At 42.8% G+C, this 18,485-nt stretch overlaps 1 protein-coding gene across 14 annotated transcripts in view; it reads right to left on the reverse strand.

The window, feature by feature from the left end:
* Nucleotides 1-18,199, reverse strand: part of ATXN3 (ataxin 3) — a 47,031-nt gene extending 28,832 nt beyond the window's left edge. For 8 of the 14 annotated variants that reach the window (XM_025391522.1, XM_025391524.1, XM_025391520.1 and 5 more), the window contains exons 1-6: nt 18,124-18,179; nt 8,483-8,647; nt 7,900-7,944; nt 5,720-5,805; nt 5,230-5,296; nt 391-478 (exon numbers count right to left, since the gene is read on the reverse strand). In XM_025391522.1, the coding sequence (XP_025247307.1) occupies nt 391-478; nt 5,230-5,296; nt 5,720-5,805; nt 7,900-7,944; nt 8,483-8,647; nt 18,124-18,147 (475 nt within the window). In that variant the 5' untranslated portion in view covers nt 18,148-18,179. Of the gene's footprint in view, nt 1-390; nt 479-5,229; nt 5,297-5,719; nt 5,806-7,899; nt 7,945-8,482; nt 8,648-18,123 lie in introns of all 14 variants that reach the window. The other 6 variants (XM_025391527.1, XM_025391525.1, XR_003120448.1 and 3 more) reach the window with 5 other exon arrangements.
* Nucleotides 18,200-18,485: the final 286 nt, after the last annotated feature.

Raw genomic sequence — 18,485 nt, forward strand, 5'->3', positions numbered from 1 at the left:
GATTACAGGCGAAAGCCACCACAACCAGCCCTTAGGGGCACGTATTTCAAAGAAACTGGAGTTTATAGGGAAGAACAGTGGCCTAGAAGAGGCAAAAAAGAAAAATATCTATCCCTCCTCTCAGCCGTGTGGTATGTGATGTATAAAAGAAAAAACCATTACTTAGAAGGGCTGCAAAGAAAGCAGCATCCTCAGAAGAGGGAGGGCCAGGTGCCAGTGAGAACTCTAATGGAACAGCGTCACTCAAATCACAGCCTATCACCACGTCAAACCTAAAGATTGTTTCACTGCCACTGCCAGAAAAACAGTATTGTCACACTGTCATCTAATGCTCCGGTTTATTTAACTACTTCGAAAGATAACGTTACAAAATTTTCAGCCTTTACTTACCTTCCTGTTGTAATTGAGCCAAGAAAAGTGCAAGATATGTATCTGATATTAACTCTGGACCCGTCAAGAGAGAATTCAAGTTAAACCACTGGAAAAAAATTGTCAATATTTAAGTTAGTGCATATTATAGGTAATAAAGTAGTTTCACATGTTAAGAACAGATATAACCCATCAAAGCTTAGTAAGATTGTTTAAACTCTGGAAATATTTCAAGTTGAGCTCTTTCCTCTGACTATTCATGAATAATATCTTAAAAGAGAATACTGCAGATTTATCACTATTACTTTTTTTTTTTTTTTTTTTTTTTGAGAAGAGTCTCACTCTGTCACCCAGGCTGGAGTGCAGTGGCATGATCTCAGATCATTGCAACCTCCGTCTCTCAGGTTCAAGCAATTCTCTTGCCTCAGCCTCCCAAGAAGCTGGAACTATAGGCCCGCGCCACCACACCCAGCTAATTTTTGTATTTTTAGTTAGAGACAGCACATTTGCCACATTGACCAGGCTGGTCTCAAACTCCTGACCTCAAATGATCCTCCCACCTCAGCCTCCCAAAGTTCTGGGTTTACAAACATGAGCCACTGCACCCGGCCTCTGTTAAATACTCTTTTTTTTTTTTTTGAGACAGAGTCTCGCTCTGTTGCCCAGGCTGGAGTACAGTGGTGCAATCTCAGCTCACTGCAAGCTCCACCTCCCAGGCTCACGCCATCCTCCTGCCTCAGCCTCCCGAGTAGCTAGGACGATACGCGCACACCGCCACACGCGGCTAATTTTTTGTATTTTTAGTAGAGATGGGGTTTCACCGTGTTAGCCAGGATGGTCTTGATCTCCTGACCTTGTGATCCACCCGCCTTGGCCTCCCAGAGTGCTGGGATTACAGGCATGAGCCACGGCGCCCGGCCCTGTTAAATAGTTTTTTAAAAACAACACTTTGCTTTAAACTATAAACATTAAACCCTCCCAAAAGAATAAAAATGGATAGTCCGTAGTTGAAATGTCTTTATTAATAGCTATAGTTAAATCTTTTTTCAAAGTATCAGTCCAACATAACTCTAATCGCATCTATCATACTGATGGGAGGAAAAATGACAACTATACAAAGTTTTCCCATTACCGATAATTTTTGTCAAAAGATTCCAATTGTGAGAAAGTCAGAAGTTCCAGGAAGATAATTTATAATTACCAACTCAGTTTTTAAAAATCACTAAATTAGGTGGGCATGGCAGCTCATGCCTATAATCCGAGCACTTTGGGAAGCTAACGTGGGAGGACTGCTTGAGCCCAGGAATTTGAGACCAGCCTGGGCAACATAGTGAGACCCTCTATAATTTAAAAATGTTTTTAAAAAACACTATCACATATAACATATAAACACTTTTTTTTTTAAAAAAGATGGTCATCTAGGCTGGAGTGCAGTGGTGCAATCATAACTCACTGCAGCCTTGAACACCTGGGCTTAAGTGATTCTCTCGCTTCATCCTCCCAAATAGCTGGGACTACAGGTGTGCACCAAGATGCTTGACGAATTTTCTAATTTTTTTTGTAGAAATGGGGGTCTCACACTATGTTGTACAGGCTGGTCTCAAACTCCTGGCCTCAAGACATCCTCCCACCTCAGTCTCCCTACGTGCTGGAATTACAGGTGTTAACCACTGCACTCGGCCCTAATTAACATCATTTATCACTACCACATAGTAATCCTAATTTAACCCACAAGATACAAAAAGTGTTTAAAGTTACTGTCAATATCATGACCAACTATTTTCCTGGATTTTGACAATGTTAATACTTTTTCCAGCCTTCTTTTTTATTATACAGGGACCTCAGACAGAGTCTATAGTGAAAAACATAGTTTTAAACAAAAATATAAATTAGAACCAAAGAAAATAAAATAAACCAAAATTTGACATCTTCTGTATTTGTTTTTTTTTTTTTTTTTAAAAGATAAGAGTTTCACTCTTATTGCTCAGGCTGGAGTGTAATGGCGTGATCTTGGCTCACTAAAACCTCCACCTCCCAGATTCAAGCAATTCTCCTGCCTCAGCCTTCCAAGTAGCTGGGATTACAGGCATGCGCGACCACACCCAGCTAATTTTGTATTTTTAGTAGAGACGGGGTTTCACCACGTTGGCAAAGCTGATCTTGAACTCCTGACCTCAGGTGATCCACCCACCTCAGCCTCCCAAAGTGCTGGGATTACAGGCATGAGCCACAGCGCCCGGCCAACATCTTCTGTATTTGTCAAAGATAATGTAATTCAAAATGTGAAAATTCAATTTTGAAGAACTAAAATTTTTTAAATCTCTCAAAATAGTAAGATAGACATTTATTTGCAAATTAATACAAGGGTACTTCTGAAATCTAAGTCTACAGACCTTAAAAATTCAGTGCTTACTTTATACAAAAAAAGTAAAAAATACTGGATCATAATTTTTAAAAACACATAAATAAAACCCAGAGGTTAAATAATCTCAGCAGTACCCTACCCTGGTTTTTACCTAGAGGTGATTCCCACTCGCGTCAGCCTCTACTGCTGTAAGTTGCACTTTTTAAATTTTTTTTCGGTAGAGACAAGGTTTCACTGTGTTGGTCCAAGCCGGTCTCAAGCTCCTGGCCTCAGTGATCTCCCTGCCTCAGCCTCCCAAAGTGCTGGGATTACAGGCGTGAACCACTGCATCCAGCTAGCCTCCACTGTAAGCTTCTAGATTACACCTCCTTAACTTGCTCTTGGCTCCTCAGGAAGAACTTTAAGAAAGAACCAACTTAGGGCTGGGCATGGTGGCTCACACCTGTATTCTCTGTATTTGAGAGGCAGAGATGGACGGATCACCTGAGGTCAGGAGTTCAAGACCAGCCTGACCAACATGGTGAAACCCCGTCTCTGCTAAAAATACAAAAATTAGCTGGGTGTGGTGGTGCACACCTGTAGTCCCAGCTACTCGGGAGGCTGAGACAGGAAAATTGCTTGAACCTGGGTGGCGGAGATTGCAGTGAGCCAAGATCCCGCCACTGCACTCCAGCCTGGGTGACAGAGCAAGAATCCATCAGAAAGAGAGAAAGAGAGAAAGAACGAACGAACCAACTTAGGATGAAGCTAAGTAGGTGACTTTTCCCAAATTTGATTTGGGTGACTTAAAAGAACAATAGGGTTTTTGTTTTTGAATTATCTCTTATAGATTTAATTCAATATACTTTCTTGACATATCTTTTTTGGCTTTTATTTACTTTTTTTAAAAAACAAACAGCTTTATTGGGGTATAAGTGATATACAATAAACTTCACATATTTAAAGTGTACAATTTGAAACTTTTTTTTTTTTTGAGACAGGATCTCCTTCTGTCACCCAAGCTGGAGTGTAGTAGTGCGATCATGACTCATTGCAGGCTTGACCTCTGGGCTCCCTCCTCAGCCTCCCTAGCACCTAGGACTACATGCATGTATCACCACGCCTAGCCAATTTTTCTTTTTTTTTTTTTTCATTTTTTTGTAGAGTTGGGGTCTTGTGACATTGCCCAGGCTGGTCCTGAACTCCTTGAGCTCAAGCGATCCTCCTGCCATGGCATCCAAAAGTGCTGGGATTACAGACATGAGCCACTGCACCTGGCCTTTGAAATGTTTTGACATTTGTATACTGTACTCCCATGAAACCATTACTACAACCAACACTGGGACACATTAATCACTGCCACGTTTCCCATGCCTCTCTATGAACCTCCCCTCTCACTCTTCCCTAGCCTTTCCATCCCCAGGCAACCACTGGTGGATCTGCTTTTCATCACCACAGATGAATCTGCACTTTTCTAGACTTTTAATAAATGATACCATACAGCATGTAGTATTCTGTTTCTGGGTTATTCTTTCAGCATAATTATTTTGAGATTCATCCATGTTGCTGCATGTATCACTAGTTTATTCTTTTTTACTGTGCTAGCTGGTTTTCAAGAACCCTCTTTCAAAGATTCAAAATTCTAATAAAAAGGATGTTAAATGATTCTGTTTCTTAAAATAGCTTGCTCAAGACATATTTCATGTTTTATTTAACAAATAGAAGTGATTTTATGTAGACGTATGTATTACATGGCTTTTGGAATCATATGAATAATCTTACAGTAAAGCAAGCATGATTGAATGCTTTATTCATGCTTGACACTATTTCAGGCTTCGTGACAGCACTATGCTAAATACAAATCTACAAATGTAGTAATTAACTGACAGAACATAGTCATCACATAAAAACCCACTTCAAAGTAACCACATTTGTATTATATTTAATATAGAATTTTTCTTATGATATAGTTAAATTGCATATACTTGTCACAAATAAATTTACAAGGAAAACTGATATGTTTTAAAATGACAAATTTCTATCTATCAAGATAGATAACCATGCCACAAACACACACATTACTGGTCAGTTTCCTAATTTTAAAGTCAGCAATCTTTTTGTTTTTTCTTTTTAATTTTTAAATTTTTTTTTCTTTTTGTTTTATAAAACAGAGTCTTATTCTGTCACCCAGGCTGGGGTACAGTGGCACAATCATAGTTCACTGCAGCCTCACACTCCTGAGCTCAAGTGATCCTCCTGCCTCAGCCTTCCAAGAAAGCTGGAATTACAGATGTGAGCCACCATACCTGGCTTTTTTTTTTTTTTTTTTTTTTAAGAGACAGGACCTCCCTTTGTTGCCCAGGCTAGTTTCAAAGTTCTGGCTTCAAGTGATCCCCCAGCCTAAGCCTCTCAAACTGTTGGGATTACAGGCATGAGCCACCACATCTGGCCCACATTTTAGTTTTAAATGGGGCACAATATAAGAAAAAAAGACAAGGAAGGGTAAGAAATGTTACCTGTTTTCCTAATTTTCTAACTGTAAACCAGTGTTCCTTATAATTGCATATAAATGATCTTTCATTTCTAAAAAAGAAAACACACAATATTAACTTGAAATACTGAATTCATACTTATGTTGTCTACTGGCAAACATTATATAAAATTTGTGATAATTTAAGATTATATTTACAGTTAAGTGTCACTGATGTTTTTAAAAGATCACACAACCACATGAACGTCTCTGCAGCAGCTTAGTGATGCCGGGCCAAAAGATGGCCTCACGCACCACTTACAGGGCAGCTCTGTGCTGCCACAGACACTGGGGTGCCAGGAAGGCTACAGGGCAGATGCTCATGGACATCACAAAGGTGAAATAGGAAAGTCTGAGGGAATGAAACAGGGAACATCAAAACACAAGTATTCAAAATATATTTCTCTTCTTTAAGAAATATCTTTAAAAATCAAATTTGGGAAAAGAAATGTATGAAATGCAAAACAAAATCTTACATAGGATCGATCCTGAGCCTCTGATACTCTGGACTGTTGAACAGGATTAGTTCTAAACCCCAAACTTTCAAGGCATTGCTTATAACCTGTTAAGAAAAATAGTAACTTTTCATAAGCCAAACCACTCCATTCCAAATTGAAGAAGTGTAGCTATGTCAGTTGTGTAAACACTTTAAGAAGTATAGCTATGTTAGTTGTGTACCTCATATATAAATTTCTCTAGAAGGCTACAGGTTTTTTTTGGGTTTTTTTTTTGTTTTTTTTTTTTTTTAAGACAAAGAGTCTTGCTCTGTTGCCTAGGCTGAAGTACAGTGGCATGATCTTGGCTCACTGCAACCTCTGCCTCCTGAGTTCAAGTGATTCTCCTACCTCAGGCTCCCGAGTAGCTGGGATTACAAGCATGTGCCACCACACCCAGCTAATTTTTGTATTCTTAGTAGAGACAGGGTTTCACCTTGTTGGCCAGGCTGGTCTCAAACTCCTGACCTTGTGATCTGCCCACCTCGGCCTCCCAAAGTACTGGGATTACAGGCATGAGTCACCACGCCCAGCCGGCTATAGGTTTTCAAAAGTGTGTGTGTGTATAGATATATCACTAAATCCATAAAAAACAGACACATATATATTAGAAGAGTGCTTTTCATACCAGGTCTCTGAGATGTTCCAGAAAACCACACAATTCCTACATAAAACTGCCTCAAAAATCCAGATGTATGTATATTCTACCCATAAGTGCTATTCTTAAAACTAGTCTACTATATACATCTGATAATTTGGATGCCGTGGGTGCTACTTTAGAAAATGTATATTCAACTTACTACTTGCAATGTCAGAAATCGTGTCTATCAAAATAAGTTCTCCCTGGGCACTTAAACTGAAGTTTCCATAGATATCAGACTTCCAGGGTCATGGGCTTGCCACTTGTAGAAAAAAACAAAATGCAAACCTGATTATTTCAATCTGTCTGACAAAAAAAGGGAAATTTCTGAAAATTCACTATCTACCCTCCAAGGTAGCCAACAAAGAAGCAAGTCAACCAGGTACCGGCAAAGACAGAAAGTGAGTGCAAGGCAGTGGGTACCAAGAGCAGCAAGGCACAAATAGGAAACGCCAAGTGCTGGGCCTACTCTGACCTCTGATTCCAGCCCTGCAGTAGCCATTACCTGTTAACAGTGGCACGGTAAAGCACTAGATGGAAATGCTGGTGGATGAGGAGGAGTCCAGGAGGGCAGTACAAGGGAAATACAAACAAAGGTATCTGCAGAGATAGGTCGCTCAGGAGAGGTTCTGAAAGACCTCTGGATACAACTCACAGTGTCAGAAAAGAATGAAAGACACGCAGATAAAAGAATCTTTCAAGTACATATATATAACCACCAAAGAACTCAAAGAGAAAAATCAAAAGCCACAGACCATAATAAGGAAATCCAGTCTGGTAGGCTGATTTAAAAGGATGGTAGCAAGGTACTGCATTTTCTTAAATTTACCCAACAGATGGTAAGTTTGAGACATTGGGACTTATTATAATTAAGGGTATTTGGTTTTCTTTGAGACAGAGTCTTGCTCTGTCACCAGGCTGGAGTGCAGTGGTGCGATCTTGGCTCACTGCAACCTCTGACTCCCCGGTTCAAGCGATTCTCCTGCCTCAGTCTCCAGAGTAGCTGGGATTACAGGCTTGCATCACCATGCCCAGCTAATTTTTGTATTTTTAGTAGAGACAGGGTTTCACCATGTTGGCCAGGATGGTCTTGATCTCCTGACCCTGAGATCCGCCCACCTCGCCCTCCCAAAGTGCTGGGATTACAGGTGTGAGCCACCACGCCTGGCCAGAATTAAGGTTATTATTAGCATCCAGATGCAAATTAAATAATCTTTCTCAAAAAGGAATTTTTAAATGCCCCACCCTAATATGAAGATTCTACAATCCTTTCATGTTTATCTATATAAAAATCTAGTACTCTAGTTGGCCGGGCATGATGGCTCATGCCTGTAATCCCAGCACTTTGGGAGGCTGAGGCAGGTGGATCACAATCTAGTGATCTAGAGTATAATCTTATACTCTGTAGACATGATCTATTAGAAGAACTTCTGAAGGTCGCCTTGTTACAGTGACTATTGAAAGGCTGTGAAACAGGGCCTGGGATGTAAGCAACACATAGTAGATGCTTGTGACTACTTACCTGAATAGAGAAAAAACCACTGTCATCCATATTTCCAGAAGGCTGCTGTTAATTTTGACAGGTAGTTGAAGCACGCGTGGGGGTGGGGAAAGAAGGATACAAACTGTCATTAGCGTGCATATTTAAAATAACATCTTTGCATTTCCATTTCCAAAGTTAACAGTGCAGTTATAATTCACCAGTCAGATCCCTATACGAAGAATGGTACATCCTTTTCTAAATAGTATCCAGTTTTTAAAAGAAATGTAAGCCGGGTGTGGTGGCTCACACCTATAATCCCAGCACTTTCGGAGGCCGAGGCAGGTGGATCATGAGATCAGGAGTTCCAGACCAACCTGACCAACATGGTGAAACCCCGTCTCTAACAAAGATACAAAAAATTAGCCAGGCATAGTGGCGTGTGCCTGTAATCCCAGCTACTTGGGAGGCTGAGGCAGGAGAATTGCTTGAACCCAGGAGGCGGAGGTTGCAGTGAGCTGAGATCGCGCCATTGCACTCCAGCCTGGACAATAGGGCAAGACTCCGTCTCAAAAAAAACAAAAAGAAAGAAAGAAATGTGACTTAGTGAGTTTAACATCAGTACCTGTAAAAACGTGCGATAATCTTCACTAGTAACTCCTCCTTCTGCCATTCTCATCCTCTCCTCCTCATCCAGCTGATGTGCAATTGAGGATAATTCCACAGGGCTAAAATATTCTCCTTGCAATAAATTATTCAGGCAATGTTGAGCACAAAGTGAGCCTTCTTGCTAATATTTCCAAAAGAAAAAATTAAAACGTGACTTATTAAACAGAATTGCACAGTATTTTCCCCTAAATAATTTAATCATTAACTTTTCTTTCTTTTTTGAGACACAGTCTTGCTCTGTTGTCCAGGCTGGAGTACAGTGGAGCACTCTCGGCTCACCACAACCTCTGCCTCCCGGGTTCAAGCAATTCTCCTGCCTCAGCCTCCTGAGTAGCTGGGACTACAGGCATGCACCACCATGCCCGGCTAATTTTTGTATTTTTAGTAGATAAGGGTTTCACTATGTTAGCCAGGATGGTCTCGAACTCCTGATCTCGTGATCCGCCTGCCTCAGTCTCCCAAAGTGCTGGGCTTACAGGTGTGAGCCACCGCGCCTGGGCAACTTTTTTTTTTTTTTTTGAGACGGAGTCTTGCTCTGTCACCCAGGCTGGAGTGCAGCGGCACAATCTCAGCTTACTGCAAGCTCTGCCTCCCGGGTTCACGCCATTCTACTGCCTCAGCGTCCCGAGTAGCTGGGACTACAGGCGCCCGCCACCACGTATGGCTAATATTTTCTATTTTTAGTAGCGATGGGGTTGCACCGTGTTAGCCAGGATGGTCTCGATCTCCTGACCTCGTGATCCACCCGCCTAGGCTTCTCCAAGTGCTCGGATTACAGGTGTGAGTCACCGTGCCCGGCTCCAACTATTTTTTAACATAGTTGAACTGAACTTTCAGCTTTAGATAAGTCTAATTAACATAGGTACATGCATTTTCATTTGTTAACATTTATTTTACAAATCTACTATTAATGAAACTACAATTACATGATCAAAAATTTAAGAATTATTTTAAACAAACATTATCGGTCAGGTGCAGTGGCTCACACCTGTAATCCCAGCACTCTGGGAGGCCGAGGCAGGCGGATCACGAGGTCAGGAGATCGAGACCATCGTGGCTAACACAGTGAAACCCCATCTCTACTAAAAAATACAAAAAATTAGCCGGGCGTGGTGGCGGGCACCTGTAGTCCCTGCTACTCGGGAGGCTGAGGCAGGAGAATGGCATGAACCCAGGAGGCGGAGCCTGCAGTGAGCCAAGATCACACCACTGCACTCCAGCCTGGGCAACAGAGCAAGACTCTGTCTCAAAAAAAAACAAAAAACAAAAAACAAAAAACATTATCATTTATCAAATGCATCAAATCTCACACTTTACTAAAAACCACTGTATAAAACATTTAGTCTCCCTCATTTTCAGTACCTAAAATAAGTTCATTCTTGGAGATTCCACAGTAAATTACTAATGGTGAAAGGAAATTTTAGTCTCTAGAACAGTTATTTATTTATTTAAAAAATGAGATATGACTATGTTGCCCAGGCTGGACTTGAACTCCAGGGCCCAAGGGATCTTCTTACCTCAGCCTCCCGAGCAGCTAGGACTACAGAAACATGCCACTGTGCCCAGCTGCCTAGAACATTTATTCTTTTAACATAATGCCGGTCAAGCATGGTGGCTCACACCTGTAATCCCAGCAGTTTGGGAGGTCAAGGCGGGTGGATTGCTTGAGGCCAGGAGTTCGAGACGAGCCTGACCAATATGGCAAAACCCCGTCTCTACTAAAAATACAAAAATTAGCCAGTGTGATGGTGTGCACCTGTACACCTAGCTAATCGGGACTCTGAGGCATGAGAATCGCTTGAACCTGGGAAGTACAGACTGCAGTGCGCCAAGACTATGCTACTGCCACTCCAGCCTTCTGTCTCAAAAAAAAAAAAAAACTCCACACAATTTAAATGCTTGTTGACAGAATTTCAAATCTTAAGAATCAATACAGGTGAGAAAAATTCTGTTCCATGTTAAAACTTGCAGTTACAGAGCTGAAGTTCTCTTCATGGAACTCTACAGATAATGTACACACAGTGTAATGCAATGAGCAGAACTGTCCCAAACAACCCTGGAGCTCACTCCTGGACAAGCCAGCAAGAAGGACTGCACCCAAGCTCAGCTCCCATGGGACGACAGGCTTCCTCCTTATGGGAGGTAGGTACAACCTCCCACGGGTTCAGAACCTTCAAGTGCTGGGCAGTTTCTCACACAACTGGCAGCCTGAATCCAAGTCCAGGGTGCCTGGTACCGAGTAACCTGTGTGTAATCCTCCTCCTCACAGCAGTAGCTTTCCCATGCTACCTGGTAAGAAGGGAGAATCACGTATAGATGGATCCCTCCCTGTGAACACAGACACCAGGTTTGCCCCTTCCTGAAATGATAGCAGATGAAAGAACATTTCCTTCTCCTGCTAACCTTGGCCCTCCAAGTTCTCGCTTTCCCCAATAAGGTCTATTCCTTAACCCAACTTATCCGACATCACGCAATTTGTCCTGAGCTATGTTACACAGTAGACTCTAAAGAGAACCACCTTGCAAGATGGAATTTTTTCCTGATAAATCAATTTTCTAGGAACAAAATTCAGCTGGTGAAAAAAACATATGGGTTATATGTGTATAATGGAATAGGAAGACAGCACTGAGACGGCCTGAGTCTGAGATAAGTTTATCCTCATCTTTTGGTAAGGAATAAGTAGCTTGGAGCCAGAGAGAACACTAGCCCCCAAGTCTTCTCATGAAAATAGACTTTTTGTATTCACTTCTTTCTCCTTCTTCTATATTTCTACTACCAGAGTGCAACTCTTACTGAATGATATGCAAATTGAAGGGATATACAGATGTTCTACTTATAACCTATTGAAAAACAGCCAAGGCTGGCTGCGGTGGCTCATGCCTGTAATCCCAGCATTTTGGGAGGCCAAGGCAGGAGGGTTACTTAAGTCCAGAAGTTTGAGACCAGCCTGGGCAACATGGTGAAACCCCATTTCTACAAAAATTAAAAAATTAACTGAGCATGGTGGTGTGTGCTTGTAGTCCAGCTTCTTGGGAGGCTGAGATAGGAGGATAACCTGAGCCCCAAAAAGGTTGAGGCTATAGTAAGCTGATATTGCACCACTGCACTCCAGCCTGGATGACAGGGCAAGAACCTGTCTCAAAAAGGGGGGAGGGAAGGGGAGGGGAGGGGAGGGGGAAAAGAAAAGGCAAGACAAACAAGCACTTCACAAGACAGTCAAATAGCTATAAAGAACACAAAAAAGGTACTCAACTTCATTAGTCATCAGGGAAATGTAAATTAAAACCACAATGTGTTATTACACAAACTCTAAAATGGCTAAAATGTTGGAGATCAGAGATATAGAAACTGTTGTATACTACTGGTGAGAGAGTAAACTGGTATAACCAATAATAACTAATAATTATGTAATGCATCTACTAAAGCTTAACATGTACATCTCCTATGATCTAGCAATTCCATTAGTAGGTACATAATGTAAACAACAGAAATGCAAACATATATTCATCAAAAGATATGTATAAGAATGTTCACAAAAGCACTATTTTTGTGCTACAAATAGCATTACTATTTGTAGTAACACAAAATAGCATTACAGATAGCATCACTATTTGTAATGGTCCCTAAACTGGAAACGACCCAAATGGATAGCTGGGATCACAGCAGAATGGAAATTGTGTTTACTCTAAAAAGGAATACTACATAACAATGTGAATGAATTAACTATAACGACCTGGAACAGTATGGATAAATCTCTCAAACAATGGTAAACTAAAGAGGACAGAGTCAAAAGGGTATACACACTGTACGATTCCAGTCACAAAAGCTCAAAACTAGGCAAAACTCATTTATGATATCAGAATTCAGCATAGTGGTTATTTTTGGTGTGAGTGCAGTGGAGAGAGAGTACCTAGAAAAGGGAATAATGGGAGGTTATAGGATGCAGGTAAATCTTCTGTTACTTGCTGTTTACACATGTTCATTTCGTGAGAATTCACTGAGCCGTACTCTTAACAATTTGTGTGCTTCTCTCTGTATGGTACCTAATTTTTAAAAAATTCAAACAGTAAGAAAAAAGCCTTTGCTAACACAAATTTCCTGTCTTGCTGTCAGTTTGGAGTTTACAAACTATGGTCACCATACTTAATATCACATATAGCAACAGTGACATCCAAATATTTGATTAAAATTATCTCTATAAAAAATAGCTTTAAATTATGAAAAATAAGTACTTGAAATCAAACTTCATCAAAGATACACTGTATTGCTACAGGAAATATCAAGTTCTGTACTTCTAATATGATTTAATGGAAGGAAAGGACAAACTGTTCAGTACAAATTTAAAAATGACTTAAGGCTAGGCACAGTGGTTCATACCGTAACCTCAACTGTTTGAGAGGCTGAGTGGGAGGATCACTTGAGCCCAGGAGTTCAAGGCTACATGGAGCTATGATTGTGCCACTGTATTCTGGCCTGGGTGACAGAGCAACACCATGTCTCTCAAAAGAAATAAAATAAATAAAAATAAAAATAAAAACAAAAATAAACGTAACTTAAGCCATAGGACAGATCAAATGCCACACAGACCAAAAGAATTGTACAATGACAATGAGCCCACCTAAGATTATGCATTTTCCTGCCTTGCCCTTATCTCAAACTATCCCCAGCCACCTCTCTCATCAAGCTTTAATCAAAGCAGTAGTTCACTTTGCCATAATCAAAGTTCAGCAGTATTGAAATCGCATGATTTGGCTGGGGATGGTGGCTCATGCCCGTAATCCCAGCACTTCGGGAGGCTGAGGCAGGTAGGTCACTTGAGATCAGGAGTTCTAGACCCGCCTGGCCAACATGGTGAAACCCTGTCTCTTCTAAAAATACAAAAATTAGCCAGGTGTGATGGCAGGCGCCTGTAGTCCCAGGTACTCGGGAGGCTAAGGCAGGAGAATCACCTGAACCCAGGAGGCAGAGGCTGCAGTGAGCTGAGATTGCACCACTGCACTCCAGCCTGGGTGACGGAGCGACACTCCGCCTCAAAAAAATAAAAAATAGGCCGGGCATGGTAGCTCACGCTTATAATCCCAGCACTTTGGGAGGCTAAGGCAGGTGGATCACGAGGTCAAGAGATCGAGACCATCCTGGCCAACATGGAGAAACCTTGTCTCTACTAAAAATACAAAAATCAGCTGGGTATGGTGGCACACGCCTATAGACCCAGCTACTCGGGAGGCTGAGAGGAGAATCGCTTAAACCCAGGAGACGGAGGTTGCAGTGAGCTGACTTCACGCCACTGCACTCCAGCCTGGTGACAGAGCAAGACTCCGCCTCAAAAAAAAAAAAAAGAAGAAGAAAAGAAAAGAAATGAATTAAAAATTTTTTAAAATAAAAGAAATCCTATGATTTTAGGCCCAGACTTCATTGTGTTGGGCTCAGAGAATTAGCACACTGCAGTTCTACAAAGATAATTTATAAAATCACAAGGGAGCTGCTACCAAATCATTTACCCCCAACCTTTCCAGGTTTTCAAGACCAATCTGAAACTAGTTAAAATTACCACAGACACTACTAACTACAACACAAATCAGGTATAAAGCTAAGATGCTCTCAGGAATGGGCTATCTGGGGACAAGCTGTCAATCTAGCAGCATTCTCACCTCCTCTTAGTGCTCTCCGAGCCCTTACTATGAGGATCAGCAAACACAAGCATCTGAGTAATGGCAATGGCCAGTACTTCTACAGCACTATCTGCCAGGGAGCCTTCTCTACACTCTAAGTATGTCTATGTTATTATCCGCACCACTACAGAGGAGGAAACCAGAGGACAGGGATCCTAAGTAACTTGCTCAGGATCACACAAGTAGTAAAAGGCAGAGCTGAGACTCAAATCCAGGCAGAGGTTTCAAAATCTGTGCCATTAGCACTTCAAGTCATTTATACAGAATTTGGCTTCTCCTAAAGCTCAAATATCCTAAAGACGGCTAAAATCCAGCAACCACAAAAGGGCATAATGAATGCCACAGAGTCAGTACTCAGCATCTTTTCAATAACTTTATGTACAACCCCAGCAAGTTTAGTTATTATTCCCAGTTTGCATTACATTAAAATCCCCAATACAAATGGCACAGTGACTGCACCAAGAAACATCAGCAAGAGAAGTGATTTAAAAAAAAAAGAGAGAGAAAGCAGGCACCAGAACTAAAACAAACAACAAAAATCCAGTAGTTAGTGGTCATAAAGTTAGTACAAAGGTTTAAGTTAGGGGTTGGCAAACTCTAGCCCATGGGCCAAATTTAACTTGCCCCGGTAGCTAAGAATGCACTTTACAATTTTAGATGGTTGGGAAAAACATGCACACATAAGAATGTGTGACAGAGACTACAGCTGGCCTGCAAAGCCTTAAAATGTTTACAGAAAAGTTGTTTACTTTAGATAAACAGCACCATATATATCTCAGAAACTCAAAGACCTCTCTTTATCCATTCAAATATATACATTTTTTTCTTTTGGGACAGGATCTTGCTCTGTCCCCCAGGCTGGAGTGCAGTGGTGTGACCCTGGCTCACTACAGCCTCGACCTCCCAGACTCATGCAATCCTCCCACCTCAGCCTCCCAAGTAGCTATGACTATAGGCGTGTGCTAACACACCCGGGCTAATTTTGTTCATTCTTTGTAGAGACAGGTCTCACTACGCTCAGCCCCATTCAAATATTTATTGAGTACTTACTCTGTGCCAGGCCCTATCTCAGGCACTGTAGATGTATCAGTGAGAAACTGTTTTTACATTCTAACTTAATAAAGGGTACTCAAAGTGACAACTCAGAAAGAGGAAACCAAGGTTCCAAGAGGAAGTGGTTGCAAGGCCCTTTGTAGGCAGATATTCCCACCTACCCAGCTTCTCTAGGGCCAAAGTTGGTTCTCTGGCTCTCCAAACCCAGGACCTAGCAAGGGTTAAAGGTATATTGCAGAGGGGAAGGCGGTGAACTGAAAAATGGCACAGTAAGCCCAAACATTCCTAGAATGGACTGTATAGGAGATTAACAATGGGCCATATGGTTATAGGTGCATACTCTTGAGTATGCCCAAAAAACTAAATTGTTGAATCTTCACTTGCTATGTACATACAAGTTAATGATAATGGTAAATACATTCCTGAAGTATCTGTAGGCCTACACACATGCTGATAATTCAGAGGGACTCTTTTTTTTTTTTCTTTTCTTTTCTTTTTTTAGACAGAGTCTCGCTTTGTTGCCCAGGCTGGAGTGCAGTGGCGCGGTCTCAGCTCACTGCAACCTCTGCCTCTTGGGTTCAAGCTATTCTCCTGCCTCAGCCTCCCGAGTACCTGGGCAACTGCCACCACACCTGGCTAATTTTTTGTATTTTTAGTAGAGACATGGTTTCACCATGTTGGCCAGGCTGGTCTCAAACTCCTGACCTTGTGATCCACCCACCTGGGCCTCCCAAAGCGCTGGTGTGAGCCACCGCACCCGGACTAAGAGGGACTTCTTTCGGGTAAGTAGATTTTCGCTAGGCTAGCACCCAGCTTTTATTGATCCCATGGTTCAGTAGAAATGCGTCCCAACTAGGTAACAATCAATATTGTTAAAAATCTTGTCTGATTCTCAGGAGGTAGTGTGAAACATGTTTAAGGCCTTCCATGTTGAAATCTGGTCCCACACCAAAGCCTTTGAAAATTAATAACAAAAATATGGCCGGGTGCAGTGGCTCACGCCTGTAATCCCGGCACTTTGGGAGACCGAGGCGAGTGGATCGCCTGAGGTCAGGAGTTGGAGACCAGCCTGGCCAACAGGGTGAAACCCTGTCTCTACTAAAAATACAAAAATTAGCTGGGCGTGGTGGTGGGCACCTGTAATCTCAGCTACTAGGGAGACTGAGGCAGGAGAATAGCTTGAACAGGGAGGCAGAGGTTGCAGTGAGCCAGGATCGCGCCATTGCACTCTAGCCTGGGTGACAAGAGCAAAACTCGATCTCAAAAAAAAAATGTTTTTAAGAAAGTACATGTGTATTTTTCACACACTTTACTCAGCCAAGCAACTAAATCTCTATTGTCTATGATTTATAAATCATGTCAATCAAGTCAAAAAATCAGTGACAACTATACGACTGAGGCCTTCCTCCCCCACTGTAAATCTGCCTATTTCAAAAGTTTCCGAGATGTTTTCTACAATGAAAAGCATTGTACTTAACAATTTGTTCCAGGCACAGTGGCTCACGCCTGTAATCACAGCACTTCGAGAGGCTGAGGTGGGAGAATCACCTGAGTCCAGGAGTTCTAGACCAGCCTGGGCAACACAGCGAGACCCCTGTCTCTCCAAAAACATTAGCTGGCCCTGGCGAATACACCTGTAGTCCCAGCTACTCTGGAGGCGGAGGAGGGAGGATCGCTTGTGCCTAGGGAGTCAAGGCTGCAGTGAGCCATGATCTCTCCACTGCACACCTGCCTGGGTGACAGAATGAGATGCCATCTTTAAAATAAAAATTAAAAAAAGATTTATACTACAGATTTACATCTGGTAAATGTATTCTTTTGTCTTTGCTTTATTTGTTGTGTGTGTGTGAATTTTAAATGTCTGGGATAAACGATCATTTATAAGCATTTAATAAAACAAAAACCCTTTGCTCCTCCTATTAAATAATAGCCTTACCAGCAACTCTTTCCAAACATGATACTATTATGAAACAAGATATCATGTGCCAAAGTTGTCCTGGGGAAGGCTTCACTCACATACAAATGGATGGATAATAGCATGTGAGAAACGAGGAGTTTCTCCACATGTCACAAACAGTATCTTCAAGTGCATGGTCACTGAAGAGTTAAAGTGACAGCAGGCTAGGCAGACCACAACAAAATCATTCCAGTCCACTCCTAATACCTAAAAACAAAGCTGGCTGCCTGCTCCGGAAAGATGGGAGTACCAAAAGAAACCAAACCCAAACATCCCGTAATAAAAACTCGTGACGACTTCCCTGTTTAGGGGCACAACGGGTTTCCTACTTCACTTCCTAAGTGTCAGGCCCTACAGTGGGCGAGCCAAGGTCTCCTCCCTCGGGAGGCTCGCGGACCTGGTGCAGGGGAAAAAACATGAACAAGACCTCAAAGATCTAAATGTAGGGAAGACTCCAATATAGAATTGAGCAGTCTGGAGAAAGAAAAGTTAATTCTGCCAGGAGTAGGGTAGGAGGGGTCGAGGGAGGTGTCCCAGAGGTGACTGTAGCTAGACCCTAGGGAGAGGGAAGGATTGGGGAGGGGTGAAGGAATCCTCCGAAAAGCTATGGAAAGTGACTGAGAAAGGAAGAAGCAAATCCACTGGGCGCCACCGCGCTCCCGTGTCCCGAGACGCCCCCGGCCCCGCCCATACTCCCTCCCGGCTCCCAGGGCGGGGGCCGCGGGGGAAGTAGGGGCGTAGGTGATGCTCCCCTCCCCGAGCCGAAGAGGCGGGGGGCTGCGGCTTCGCCCCTAGCCCGGCGACATCGGCATGGGGGCGACTCGGACCCCACCCAGCCCTCCGGGAGGCTGTGATGCCGCGCTCCACGCCCGCCACCGCGCGGCAGACAGCTCCCCACCGCACGCGGACACTCACTTTCTCGTGGAAGATGGACTCCATGTTTATTTGTCTGGAGCCAACGGCCCCCACACCAAACCACCCCCTCCAGCTCCGCCCCCTGTCCCTTCCCTCCGCCCACCCCGCCCCACCCTGGTCCCCCCGCCCACGTGCCGCACGCAGGCCAATCACCCGCGAGGATGCGAGTCACGTGAAGCAAAGAGCGAGTGAACGCCGGGGACACGTGACCTTGGTAGCGCGTCCTCCTAGCTTCTGTTAGCGGGCCTTCTGGGGGATGCTACATCGCCACCTGCTGTCTGGAGGATCTTCTCCGCTTCCCACCCATTTCTATGGTTTCTTAGGTTTCTGGGGGGAGGTCTGGACCACTCACCTGGGTTCGA

Source organism: Theropithecus gelada, chromosome 7b, assembly GCF_003255815.1.
Source record: "Theropithecus gelada isolate Dixy chromosome 7b, Tgel_1.0, whole genome shotgun sequence".
NCBI lineage: Eukaryota > Metazoa > Chordata > Mammalia > Primates > Cercopithecidae > Theropithecus > Theropithecus gelada.